This window comes from Mastomys coucha, unplaced genomic scaffold (genome assembly GCF_008632895.1).
Source record: "Mastomys coucha isolate ucsf_1 unplaced genomic scaffold, UCSF_Mcou_1 pScaffold7, whole genome shotgun sequence".
Classification (NCBI taxonomy): domain Eukaryota; kingdom Metazoa; phylum Chordata; class Mammalia; order Rodentia; family Muridae; genus Mastomys; species Mastomys coucha.
The window spans coordinates 21,981,280-21,996,065 of record NW_022196913.1 but is presented as its reverse complement, the minus strand read 5'-3'; the positions used below and the strand labels follow the sequence as shown (position 1 = coordinate 21,996,065).

The 14,786-nt window shown below is 36.9% G+C and overlaps 1 protein-coding gene and 1 pseudogene across 4 annotated transcripts in view; one reads left to right on the top strand and one right to left on the bottom strand.

Annotated features, from left to right (window-relative positions):
* Cdk13 (cyclin dependent kinase 13) overlaps positions 1 to 14,786 on the top strand; it is a 93,367-nt gene that overhangs the window by 20,772 nt on the left and 57,809 nt on the right. For all 4 annotated transcript variants that reach the window (XM_031358177.1, XM_031358175.1, XM_031358176.1 and 1 more), the window contains exon 2: positions 9,824 to 10,480. In XM_031358177.1, the coding sequence (XP_031214037.1) occupies positions 9,824 to 10,480 (657 nt within the window). The remainder of the gene's footprint in view (positions 1 to 9,823; positions 10,481 to 14,786) is intronic.
* On the bottom strand, positions 8,066 to 8,653 carry LOC116081625 (annotated as a pseudogene).

Below are 14,786 nucleotides of genomic sequence, written 5' to 3'. Positions count from 1 at the left end.
GGTGTTCTGTTCAGGACATTTCCTCCTGTGCCCATGTGCTCGAGGCTCTTCTCTGCTTTCTATTAGTTTCAGTGTATCTGGTTTTATGTGGAGGTCCTTGATCCACTTGTACAAGGAGATAAAAATGGGTCAATTTGCATTCTTCTACATGCTAACCACCAGTTGAGCCAGCACCATTTGTTAAAAATACTGTTTTTCCCACTGGATAGTTTTAGCTCTAGTGATGGTTTAGATCAAGTGACCATAGATGTGTGGCTTCATTTCTGGGGCTTCAGTTCTATTCCATTGATCTACCTGTCTATTTCTGTACCAGTACCATGCAGTTTTTATCACAATTGTTCTGTATGTAGTACAGCTTGAGGTCAGGGATGGTGATTCCCCCAGATATTCTTTTATTGTTGAGAAAAGTTTTCGCTACCTTAGGTTTTGTTATTCCAAATGAATTTGCAAATTGCTCTTTCTAAGTCTATGAAGAATTGAGTTGGAATTTTGATGGGGATTGCATTGAATCTGTAGATTGCTTTCGGGAAGATGGCCATTTTTACTATATTAATCCGCCAATCCATGAGCTTGAGAGATCTTTCCATCTTCTGAGGTCTTCTCTGATTTCTTTCTTCAGAGACTTGAAGTTCTTGTCATACAGATCTTTCACTTATTTGGTTAGAGTCACACCAAGATATTTTATATTATTTGTGACTATTGTGATGGGTGTCATTTTCCTAGTTTCTTTCTCTGCCTGTTTATCATTTGTATAAAGGAAGGCTACTGATTTGTTTGAGTTAATTTTATATCCAGCCACTTTGCTGAAGTTGTTTATCAGCTGTAGGAGTTCTCTGGTGGAATTTTTGGGGTCTCTTAAGTATACTATCACATCATCTGCAAATAGTGATATTTTGAGTTCTTCCTTTCCAGATTGTATCCTTTTGACCTCCTTTTGTTGTCTAATTGCTCTGGCTAGGACTTCCAGTACTATATTGCATAGATAGGAAGAGAGTGGGCAACCTTGTCTAGTCCCTGATTTTAGTGGGATTGCTTCAAGTTTCTCTCCATTTAGTTTGATGTTGGTTACTGGTTTGCTGTATACTGCTTTTACTATGTTTAGGTATGGGCCTTGAATTCCTGATCTTTCCAAAGGTATTTAACATGAAGCGATGTTGTTGAATTTTGTCAAATGCTTTTTCAACATCTAATGAAATGATCATGTGGTTTTGTTTTCTTTGAGTTTGTTTATGTAGTGGATTATGTTGATTGATTTCCATGTGTTGAACCAACCTTGCATCCCTGGGATGAAGAGATGGAGGATGTTCCCCATAGTCAGTGAAAACACAGTAGCATTGGTCCAATCTAGTAGTTGTTAGGTATCTTAGTTTTGTTTATGGTGCTGTGATACAATACTTTGACAAAAAGCACCTTTGGCAAAAAAGATGTTTATTTTATTTACAGTTCGAGAAGGTACACAGTATCATCGTGGAGCAGGCATGGCAGCAGCAGATTTGAGACTGGCCAGTCATATCTTGTTCATACACAAGAAGCAGAGAAAACAGGAAGTGGAGCCAGGCTATAAAACATGAGAGCCTGCCCCTCGTGATAGAGTAACTTAAGCAAGTTTCTATTCTACAAGTTTCTATAACCTTCCCACACAGTACCAGTAGGTGGTGAACAAATGCACCTGTGGGGAACTAAGGCCATTCAAACCTAACAGTAGGGAAAGCTAGATTAGGACCAGACTGATCTGTAGCACCTTGATAATTGGGTTAAAAAAAGTGAAATTACATTCCAAAAGAATAACATTGGTGGTGTTCTTATATAAATAATTTTGAGCATATGGAATTGGCAAGGGTTGTATTCAAAGTCAAAGCTTTAAAGATTGTTCTCTCAGTTTCATATGGTTAAGATGGTTAAATTATTTTTATTATAATGATATGAGACAAATACTGTATGCGGATCATTGGACAGAATATCTGTAGCTCTGTCATCATATTAAGAGGAGATGGGTTTTTGGTGTATGTTTTGTGTGTGTGTTTAGACAGTCTTGTGTTGCAGTGTGGTCTGGAGCTTGCTGTGTAGCCTTAAACTTTGATTTGACTTTTCTACCTCCAATTCGTGAGTGATGGAATTATAGTTGTGCTCCATCATGCTTGGTTTATGTTGTGTGGATGATTTTACTCAGGGCTTCTTGTATGCTAGGTAATTGTCAGTTGAATCCAGTTCAAATGAGGGGAAGTTTTAGATAGGTGCTGAGATGTTAAGTATCCCTTTGTCTGGCAAATACAGGAGGTAATTAGAGCAATGTGAGAAAAAACATTCTAGGCATGATATTTGCTTAATTTTGAATGGCTGGACAAGGGCTTTGCGTACATGCTATGATTAAGGAGTTTTGGTAGAGGAGTAATTGGAAGATTACTAAGGTAGGTGCATTGAGAGTAATTAGAACAGGTGAAGATTTCATGTAGGAGCCTGGTTTAGAGACTACTCCAAGAAAGTTATTATTCAGAATCTAATAGTGAGAGTAGCTGTAGTTGTTTAGGTTAAAGAATCTAGAGACTAGTTAAAACTGAAGAAAGGTAGAGTTGACAAGACTTGGACATGAATTGAGTATGGGGAAAAAGACCTTGTGGAGTGTACAGTGACTTCAGGTTTTTGCCCTTTCAGCAGACACTATTGCAAGAGGATAGGGAATATTTCAGACTTAATATACCTTAATAGTTTAGCTGTATTGTAGTGAGGGCTATCTATGTATGATAGTTGGAAGTGAAGAGGAGGTGATTTTTTTTAACCTGGGGTTCATATCCATCTCAGGTATAGAGGCATACAAAATAGCTATACAGTTCAGACAGTTACTGATAATAAATTACAGATTTATTTTAAAACAATTCTTTGATATTAACACAATGCTATTAAAGACCTAACCAGATTTGATACTAAAGAAGTGCTTGTACTTTTTCACTTTTACATAAAGAATTAAATTTTGCCTGTTGTTCGGAGTCGATTAATTTTCTTGTTTTATGATGGTCAGTACCAAGAGCACTGCTTTGCATAAATAATAATAAAATGTCCAAAGTAGGTTGTGGTTCCTTTTAGAAATTGATGGGAATTATATCCTAATCCCATGCCAAAATCCATCTGATAATTAATTTGTAAAGAAACTTCAGCAATTCAAACAGCCTAAGAAGCTGGGGTCTAAGCTGTCATGTGTATCTTAGCTACTATTCTATTGCTGTGAAGAGACACTTATTACCAAGGCAATTCTTATAAAAAGCATTTATTGTGTGCTTGCTTACAGTTTCAGAGGTTAGTCCATTATCATCATGGCGGGAAGCATGGCGACAAGCAGGCAGACTTTGTGCTGGAGAAGTAGCTGAGAGTTCTACAAATCCTGATCCATAGGCAGAGAGAGAGAAAGAGAGAGAGACTGGGCCTGGCATGGGCTCAGAGCCCACTCCAGTGACACACTTCCTCCAACAAGGCCACACCTCCTAATCCTTCTAATCCTTTCAAATAGTGCCACTCTCTGGTGACTAAACATTCAAATATATGAGCCTGTGAGGGCCATTCTTATTCAGACCACTACAATTTGTAAGTATAAATTAAAATCTGTGTGAGAATAAATATAGTAAGGAAGAAGAAACTTAAGAGGCAGAGGCTGCCAGCATATATAGTCAGGAAAAAAGTAAGGAAGCAGAAATGGTAGGAAGTATTTTTAAGAATGTACTTAATATTGTCATTATAGACATTGAATTTTTCTTGTTCTAGTTTTGTAAAATATACTTATTTCCTAGTTAATTTCAGTGACTATGAGTTTATGGGCACAGAAGTTTGAGCAGCAGGAAAGATAAAATAGCAAGGTACCAACCAGCACCTTTTGATTAACCTGTCTACAATTTTAAAAAAATTACTATTGTATTATATAGGTATGGGTAAGGATGTGAGAAACAACATTTTTGACAAGCTTTCAGGCTATGCTATTTGGGTCAGTATTCAGTAATGTAAGGTTCAGGAGAATGAGGCATCAATAGTTTACCAGAGGGGTCAATTTTAGATAGCAGTGAGGTTGCATGTAAGGTGGAAGGTAATTACAGTTTGGGAGAAGACATGCCTGGTAAATCTTGAAACTGAGGTTGTGAGCATGAAGAAAGTTGTGAAGGTTTGCAGTAACTACTAAGAAGAAAAGGCAAGTGAAGGATTTGGAACATGTAAAAAACTTCATTCAACAGTGAGTATTGGTTTGGTTATTCTATCTATAATAATAAATGGAACAGAGAGAATATATCAGCTGGATAGGATAGATTAAGAGAAAAGGTAGTAGGGTGAGAGAGAAAAGTGATTTTGAGGATAAAAGTGGACAGTATGGTAGGCCACATAATGGTCCCTTAAGATATCCATATTATACTTCCTAGAATGTGTATATAAAGTATGTTGTGGCAAAAAGTTGGTATGATTAAAAAGTAGATGTCACTAAATTAAGGATTTTGAGATGGAGAGATTATAAATTACCCAGGTAGTTCATATTTGATTGAATGAAAGGCTGAGTCAGAAATGCTATGTGATGATAGAAACAGAGAGGAAAGAAGTATGATAAAAAGAGAGGCCTTGAGTGATGGAGGCCTTGAATAAGTGAAGCTGGGAATGATAAAAGAACAGATTTTTTTCTGTGAGATTTCAGCAGAGATAGATGGTTTAATTTTTCAGAGTTCATTGGATTTCTGTCTTAGAACAGTGAAATAATTTGTGTTGCTCAAAGTCATCATATTTGAGGTAGTTGGCTACAGCAACAGGAGTATTCAGAGAGTATGGCTGTAAGGGAATGCCTAGAGAGTTGGTATCAATAAGAGGAGGCAGCTGCTGAGATAATGAGTGCTCGCCGGGAAATGAAATATTTAGCCTGGTTAAATAGATAGAGAATATTAAACTTAAAAATAGAGAATGGTAAATTAAAAGTAGCAAATATTCAGAAGACCATATATGTACTTTCCAAGTCTTAATTTCAGACGGTTCCAGATCTGATGCAATCAGTAGTTTGACTAAAATAGTATAGGTTAGGTAAGATAGATACTAAATTAGATACATTTAAGAGTCTTACAGTGTTGTTGGAAATAATTAGCAGAACACTTAAAACAGAGCATAATAAATTTAGTACAGAGGGACATTGTTTGTTCTCTTTTTTTTTTTTTTTTAAAAAGCCAATGTCTGATTACGTAGCCCTGGCTAGCCTAGAACTCACTATGTAGACTAAGCTGGTCATACATACGCACGCACGCAAGATTTTTGCCTGCTTCTGCCTTCCTAGTGCTGGGATTAAAGTTATGTCTTCCTGTCCAGCCATTTGAAGCTTTGACTTAGGAAGGTGGGTAAGTGTTGCATATAGAGATCTTTTAAAAATTATACACAAATAATTTAAAATCTAAATTGTGCATTTAAGAGAAAAATGTGCTTTTGAAAAATGAATCTTGTTTAATCTGCCTAACATAACAATTTCCACTTGCATTTTCCTACAAATGCCATTTGATTTTGCTTATGGCTCAGTGAAGTTCCATTTTGTGTATGTACCATGTTTTTGTTTTTGTTTTTGTTTTAACACATTTGAATGTTGATAGACATCTAAAGTGGTTCCGTTTCCTAATTGTTGTGCACTAAACATGGAGGTAGAAAGACAACATTTTGGGGGAAAAAAAGACATCATGGTGATTTTGAATTTGGTAACCATTTCATACCTCTTTTGAGGACTTAACAAGCTTGTAAAGTAAATGGGACTGAAAATTCCCAGAGGATATAAGATAAGGCAGAAAAAGTGGGATAAGAAAAGTTGGAGATAATGGGTAACAGTAGTATTGGATATTTATTGCATGAGCTTGTGTGTTTTCTATCATCTTAGGAAGTTATACTGGGAGATAATACCCAATGACAGATTGGATATTCTTTAGAAAAAGTAATTTAGGAATAAAGTATTTTGGCATACCTATTTTGATATACTTGGTAGACCTCTAGGCCAGTAAACTTATAGAAAGAGTGAAATCCATCTTAGATGTTTCAAGAGACTTTAAAAAGAGATCACAGAGGTTCATAAAGAGTGTTTAGTCAGTAGTAACCTGGACTTCTGAAGTGGCAAGAGTACAGTGCTGTTGAGGCCTGATAAGAGCTGTGGAAAAGAGGGTATATTGCAGTAGCCTTGGTGGCAAAGGGCAAATCAGCCTGAATTTGTGTTTGTTCACCAAGTACAATGTTAAGAAATGGATTCTTGCAAAGTCAGTGATATAGCTGAGCACATATTATTCACTCGTTAAAAAGAACTCTTTAGGAGTTGAAAAGATGTCTCAATGGTTAAAAGCATTATGTGCTTTCAATAGATCAGCACAGAGGTCAGGCACTTAGCTCTAGGAGATCCAAAGTCCTCTTCTGGCTTCAGTAGACATTATGCTCTCTCTTTAAGGCCTCGATTTGTGGGTAGTGACCTCTCTGCTGAGCCCCTTTGGCAAATTTATGTCTCCAAAAATATTTACATTACTATTTATACATACAGTAGCAAATTGACAGTCATGAAGTAGCCATAAAAGTAATTTTATGGTTGGGAGTCACCACAACTAATTAATAGTGAACCCTAGTTAGTTGGAGTTGCAATTCTGATTTTATTTTATTTGTATGAGTTTGGGAAAACTTCTTAGGAACATAATCTTTCTCTCTTTTTAGGTGTTTCTCTTTGTCTCGCTTTCATTTTATGAGAGGGTGTCAGATGCCCTGGGACTGGAGTTACAGACAGTTGGGAGCTGCCATGTGGCTGCTGGGGATTGAACCCAGCATCTCTGGAAGATCAGCCAGTGCTCTTAACCACTGAGCCATCTCTCCAGCCCCTCTCTTAGCTTTTTAAAAGATGTCTTTTAAAACTTTTTATTGCCAGGCAGTGGTGGTGCACGCCTTTAATCCCAGCACTTGGGAGGCAGAGGCAGGCAGATTTCTGAGTTCGAGGCCAGCCTGGTCTATGGAGTGAGTTCCAGTACAGCCAGGGCTACACAGAGAAACCCTGTCTCGAAAAAACCAAGAAAACAAAAAACAAAAAAACTTTTTATTACATATATGTCTGTGTACAAGTATGTGCAAAGTAAACATATTGTCTATTGAAGCCAGAAAGGGACTTTCAATTTCCTAGAGCAGGGTGCCTTACCTTGGTGCTGATCCTTTCAGAGCACATAGTGCTCTTAACTGTGAGCCATCTTTTCTGCTCCTAAAGAGCTCTTTTAACTTGTTGAAACCAAGCAATGAATAACTAATATGTGCTCATTGTAGATTTAATAGTATAGAACTATTAGAAAACATTTTAATTGTATTTACTTATGTGGTGTGTGAGAGAGTGTGTGTGTTTGTGTGTGTGTATTGAGGTCAGAGGACAGATTGCAGAAATTGGTTCTCTTCTACCTTGTGGATTCTTGGAGATTGAATTTTTGGTACTCAGATTTCATGGCAAACACTTTGACTGAACTGTATTGTCAGTCCAAGAAACATTTTAAAAAGGGAAAATTTTATTTATGTTATAGTGTAATTTGTTACAAGTTTGAATATGCATTTCTTTCTTACTCTTAACAACCATATGCCTGAAGCATTAGTAAAGTGGTAATGCTTTTAGTAATATATGGCAAAATCACTAGTAAAAGTTAACCAAAATTTGAGTTTTGTTTTGATTTTGGTATTTAAGCCAGGGTTTCTCAGGGTAGGCCTTGCTGTCCTGGAACTTGATTTGTAGACCAGGCTGGCCTAGAATTCACAGAGATTTGACTGCCTCTGTCTTCTGAGTGCTGACATTAAAAGACATGTACCACCATGCCTGGCTGAGTTTTGTTTTTCTATATTAAATTTTAGGCTACCAAACTATGATTTTCATTTAATATCCTTATCCTAGTAATTTCGCTTGTATTCTAGAATTATAGAATGTTTATAAAAATATCTCTAATACTAGCCCTAAAGGAATATTCTATTTTTTTGTTTCTTATCTATTTTCTTTCTTTTCTTTTCTTTTCTTTTTTTTTTTTTTTTTTTTTTTTTTTTTTTTTTTTTTTTTTTTTTTTTTTTTTTTGATGATTGAATGAGCATACAGTTTAATGAGAATGATTTCCTCAACAAGTGCATCTGTGAGCTGAAGCTGTGTGGCATCAGGACTTCGCTTCCTGCTCCACAGGCTTCAGATGCCATTGCACGACCAACTCCCCAGTGCTCTTGAGGCACGTGCTGGACATGGTCTCTTCTGTGGGAAGTCCCTGTGGCAGCTTCAGGGGCTGGATGCGTATCAGGTGTTTAACAACTTTCAGCTTTGCATTCACTGACGGATGTTCTTGTGAATTTGAGTGCTGTGTGCCTTCTGTAGTCCGAGCATCTTGATGGTATCTTTTTCCCATGGAGGCCTCTTTGTACTTCTTATTCTTGTAACAATGTGCAGTTTATGAGGGTTCTGGGGTGCCCACCATACTTTTCATTATCTTCAGGTCTAGGCTGAAACACTTTATCTGGAATTCTTGATTTGGTAAATTTGTGATGAATCCATTCTGTACCAATGAGAGATTCTGCACCTTTCTTCACAGTCTGTAGTCTGCCTGGAGGCCTCTGAAATATTAAGCGTAGAACTCCTGCCATAGGTGTGGCAATTCTTCTCTTCAGAGGGGACGACCGCTGTGTCTACCCCGAAAGTCTGTTTCTATCTATTTTCACTCTGGGTTACTTGGAATTTCTTACTTTACTTTTCCTGCTTCCTGTAATTTATGCAGTTTCTTAAGTAAGGGCTGTCTTTGGTAGTTTACTGAGTTAACCTGTCCTACTTTATAACCATTTCTACCAAAGGCTAATAAGGGTCTTTTCCTCTATTCAGTATGTTAAATTGTGTAAACCTGTCTCCTGTAGAGTTAAAAATTGTGAATTTAATTCCTCCCCATACACACATACAACACTTAGCTAGTTAGTTAAAGCTCTAAAAAGAAATGGAATCCAATTTAGATGGTCAAGAGGTTTTTTTTTTTAAAAAAGACTTGATATTTCCAGTACAGATACATTTTTCCCCCAAATATTTAGAGTATGTGTGTATATAACTGAGTGTATGTATGTGTGACACTGTGTGTGTACAATAGCCTGTGGAGGTCAGAAGAGGGTGTCAGATTTTTTGGAACTGGAGTTAGGGATGTTTGTGAGCCTCAATGTAGGTGCTGGATTTTTTTTTTTTCCCCTTCGGAGACAGGGTTTCTTTGTGTAGCCCTGGCTGTCCTGGAACTCGCTCTGTAGACCAGGCTGAACTCAGAAATCTGCCTGCCTCTGCCTCCCAAGTGCTGGGATTAAAGGCGTGCACCACCACTGCCCGGCAGGTGCTGGATTTTTAATGAAGTGATTGCTGGGGGTAAGATAGAGGAGAAGCAGGGAACTCTGAAGTGTCAAAAATGGTAGTCATGGTGGTGAAGAGACACAGTTTGTGCCAGAAAATGTTACCAAGTAAGGGGAGGGGGAGCGGGTGAAGTAGAAGACTTTATCCAATGCTATCAAGGTAGATCCTTACCATATTTCTCCTTTCTGAGTTAACAGTGATGGCCTGTTGCTGCCCTAGTTGTTAAATTTCTTAGGGAGGGTTTTTGTTTGTTTGTTTTAAATCCAGGTTTATCTTGGGGCGTTCAAAGGCCACAGAAAGGAAGAATATTTTAAAGAAAATTGTCATCTGGTATTTTACTTAGTGACAACTATAGAAACACTATATTACTATTTTCAAATTAAGTAAATTTGTTTCGTTTCAGAGATTTAAATTAGCACTCTACAAAATTCAGTTTGGTTACTGACTAAATGTTAAATTATTTTTCATCAGACGATCTGCCAAATCCCGAAGCAGAAGCCCATATTCGTCTAGGCACTCAAGATCTCGTAGCAGGCACAGATTGTCTAGATCCAGAAGTCGTCATTCAAGCATTTCTCCTAGCACACTAACTCTGAAGAGTAGCTTGGCAGCTGAATTGAACAAGAATAAAAAGGCACGAGCTGCAGAGGCAGCAAGAGCTGCAGAGGCAGCAAAAGCTGCAGAAGCTGCTAAGGCTGCTGAGACAGCTGCCAAAGCTGCAAAAGCCTCAAATGCTTCTACACCTACCAAGGGGAACACAGAAACTGGTGCCAGTGTCTCACAGACAAACCATGTGAAGGAAGTGAAAAAACTTAAAACTGAGCATGCACCTTCTCCTTCAAGTGGTGGGACTGTCAAAAGCGACAAAGCAAAAACAAAGCCACCGCTTCAAGTAACAAAGGTAGACAATAATTTGGTGGTAGAGAAAGCCACCAAGAAGACAGTTGTTGGGAAGGAGAGTAAACCTGCTGCTACAAAGGAAGAACCAGTGTCCACTAAAGAGAAAACCAAGCCACTCACACCAAGCATAGGAGCCAAGGAGAAGGAGCAACATGTGGCTTTAGTGACCTCTACATTACCACCATTACCTTTGCCTCCCATGCTGCCTGAAGATAAAGATGCTGATAGGTAAGTCCAGATAAATTTGAAATTTGTCAGTAACTCTTCAAAGAAAAAGTCTTTTTATTTTCTTGTCTTTTAAGGGAATGAGTGGGGAAGGAGATTCAGAGGGCCTTATACTATGTAGGCTGACCTGGAACTTAGTGTTTAGAATAAGCTAACCTCTTAACCCACGGAGATATGCCTGTCTCTGCAGAGCTCCTTTGTGCTTGTATTATGGGTGTGCGCCACCACACTCACCCAGCTACAGTTTGCTTGATCTATACTGTCTCTTGCTTTTTGGTTTTCATTGTGTCTTTGCCGGTCTGTATGTTTTGTGTGTATGTTTTCTCACTATTACTGAATACTACTACAGACATGGCTGTGCTACTTATTTCTTTCAGTAGTTGATTTAAGTACAAAGTTTTAAGTATATAAAGAAGAGACATTTTCAGCAAAGTTTTAAGTAACTAAATAAAAATGTACTGTTTAAAAAAATGGTTAAAATTACTTGGATAGGGAAAAAGATTTTTATAGTCTAAGTTTTGTTAGAAGTATAATAAATTTTGTTAGTGGACTACAAGTAGAAGGTCATGGTAGCTGTTGATGGTCTTATGTTTTCAGTTTTTCTGTGCTCTATTCCATGTGTTTATATCTAAAAGTAAAAATATTTATCCTGAAAAATCATAGGTTATTTAAATTAAGTGACCTGAATAAAATTTTATAATCTAAAGTTCCGTGCATCTCAGATACTATGATTATTAGCTTTAGTATAAATCAAGAGAACAGGAAATACTGACTACTTTAGGTTAATGATGCTTTTATTAAATAAAAAAAGAAATAAGATGACTAGTTGCTATTGTGCAGAGAGTTACAAGGTCTAATAGACTACATGCTTTGTTTGAAAGGACTGGCTTTTAGGTTTCTATAAGCACACATTGTTGGCTTTCCCCCCTTTCCTAAGGGAGGAACAGCTCCATAGCTCCACATCCCCTTTCACCAGTCTTAATGAGCATGGCAGTTTTATATTTAAAAGTTTCTTTTTAGCAACCTGGTTTGGAGCAGGGGGTGGAGGGAGAAATTGGTATTTGTTGAAATTGTCAATTATCTTGTTGGTGTATGATGTTCTGATATGCTTTTGGAAACCTGAATGGGAAAGCCATCTTTGTCTACTTGCCATTCCCTGGAAGTCTAAAGCTCATTTTAAAGAGCTGTAACACCAGTCTGCGTAGTCTCAGGAGTCAGGGCTGTCTTAAGGAGTGCTTTCCGTCTTGTTTTCTTTAAGCATGCTAACTGTCACAGTTACATCCTTAAAGAATTATCTATGAAGGATTGTATGTGGTTTTTTGTGACTATGATTTTATAAATCTGTACTGTTTTATGTATTCAGGCATTTAAAAAGGTTAAATAATACAGTTAGCATCTATACAGCCTTATAGAGTAGTGGTTTTCTATATTCCTAATGCTGTGACCTTTCAGTACAATTGCTTATGTGTGGTGACCCCTAACCATAACATTATTTTTGTTCCTACTTCATAACTGTAAATTTGTTACTGTTATGAATAATAATATAAGTATATCTGATATGCAAGGTGATCTCAGGCAATCCCTGTGAAAGGATTGTTAAGCCTTCCCCCCACCTCCTCCCCAAAAGGATTGTGACCACAGGTTGAGAACCAAGTTTTTAAGGGTCAGCAAATGCTAATATTTTATTTTTTATTTCTGTGTTCTTAAATTTTCTGTCTAGGGAAGGTGTATATGTATGCACATCTTTTGAAAATAAGTGCTTGCCATAGTTTTCAGTTTAGTCACAAGTACCATTAATGTATCCTAAGACAATTGCAGTGTTACCCTCACGAGTTGAAGACTGGATCTGTAGTCTTTTTTTTTTTTTTTAAAAAGATTAATTTATATATGTGAATAGACTGTCACTGTCTTCAGACACACCAGAAGAGGGCATTGGATTTGCATAACAGATGGAGTGTGGTTGCTGGGAATTGAACTCAGGACCTCTGGAAGAGCAGTCAGTACTCTTAACCACTAAGCCATCTCTCTGTAGTCTTATAGTATAGTATTTGTCTGATTATGTCTTCTTGATGGCAGTTCACTTCCTTTTCCCTTACCTTCCCATTTCCTATAAACTAGAAATCAGTTGGATCTTGTTTAGGTTGAGAACAAATAACAGTTTTGGGCCAGAATATTTAGATGATTTTATGTAATTCCTATTATATGATAAATACAATGTTAAATTGTGATGTGATAACTTGGTTAAGTGATGGCCAACTTAAAACCTCTATGTTGAAGAGGTACTCGTGACCCTTTTGCATGTAGAATTTGTAGGATAACACATTTATCAATTTGAAGATTTGTTTTCCCTGCAACTGCTCATCTAATGGTTTAGCACCCACTAATAAGATTTGTCTTAATCAGTTACTATAATTAGAACTGCAAGTGATGACTTTGGAATTTGATTACTCCTTAATAGCTGTTAATAAAGCTAATATTAAAAAGGCAGTTCTTTCTACTCCTCCTGATCTTCCTAATTGTAGGGAACTTTTTTCTACATTATCAATCACAGTCAACCAATCAGAGGTTCCTCTAAGCTAAATCCTTTCACTTTTTCACTGGATTAGTGCCTCTACAAGTCTTAGCCAAATAGTATATGTCATACTCAACTTTGAATCCTTTTCTTAGAACTGCAGTAAACTGTTTCTTCTGTTACCATTGTGTTTTTATAAAAACATGATTGTTTCCTTTATTTAAAATGAGTTAGGATCATGATACTCCACTTCTTTTTTTCATTTACTGTGTTGAAGATATTGCCATGTTAATCTTGATAGGTCCATTATGCTTGTCTATAACACAGATACATCATACTTTCTACTATTAATGTATATAGATATTTGGTTAAGATAGAATATGACAAATTATACCCATTTAAAACTTTAGAAGTGAAAGCAACAAATTGTATTTGAACAAGGCCATTCTAGTTTATATTCTGAAATGTTCTGGAGTCATCTTTTTTTTTTTTTTGATATGGTTTCTCTGTTTATTCCTGGCTGTCTTGGAACTCACTTTGTAAACACAATTGGCATCTCCCTGCCTCTGCCTACTGACTCTCCAGAGTGCTGGGGTTAAAGGCTGAGCCACCATGAGCTCTCCTTTTTGGGTATGGAACCATCTTAACAGTAACAGATTTTGTTTGTTTGTTTGTTTGTTTGTTTGTTTGTTTTGAGACAGGGTTTCTCTGTGTAGCTGTGGCTATCCTGGAACTCACTCTGTATAGACCAAGCTGGCCTCAAACTCAGAAATCTGCCTGCCTCTGCTTCCCAAGTGCTGGGATTAAGACTTTACATTGTTAAGTGTGTGCTTATTTGGCTGCTAATGAGACAGACACTTGGTGCTTTGTTTGCCTCATGGTCTTCAATTCTTCCCGTTTATAGTGTATAATTTTCTTGTTAGGACTTTTGATCTTTGTAGTTCAGACTCTTGTTTTTCTTTGACATTTGTTTTTGGGGTGCTTCATGTTTTGAGAAATGTCTAGCTGGCCTGGAGTTTGCTATTATATCAGACTGGCCTTAAAACCACAAAGATCCATCTGCCTTTCCCTCCTGAGTGTTGGAATTAAAAGCTTGCACCACTATGCCTGATACTTATTTTTGTTTTTACTTGCTGTGGATATTTTCTATTTTTCTAGTCAAATCACTTTTTTTCCCTGTATAATCTCAGTTTATAAAATTTACAAAAGGTGAACTCAAAAGATTTTCTCACAGATACTGGTTTAGGTTGTTACAGGAAGAAGAAAGAGATGGTCTGGGTTGCCACCACCTTCCTTATAGTGTTGCTACCAGAGTTTGACTAATTTGAAATGCTACATATAAAAACTTTGGAATATCTGTGTTTCTGTGTACTCTGTTCTCTGTCAACATATTATTTCATTGCTGGTACTTTAGTGTTTGTGTTTTATCCTCTAGATACCTGGTATACTGACACTTTTAATTTCTATTAAAGGGAAGTTCAGTGGTATGAAAGTGAAGCGATTTATTTTTCCTTTTTGTTTAGTGGTTTTTGGGGTTTAACTCAAGAGTTGTACATGCTGGGCAGTCCTCCTAGTGAACTCCAACCTCAGCCACAGCCCTATCTTATAAAAATCTGGGCCCATTGTTGTATAGCTTTTCTTGAAAAGCCAAACCAAACCAAACCAAACCAAACCAAACCAAATAACAGCAACAACAAAACCCTGATCTGAATATTTATGTAATAAATTCTGTTTTTATTATTAAAAGGTTCTCTTGAGTAACAGGCTTTTTTTTTTTTTTTTTTTTTTTTTTTTTTT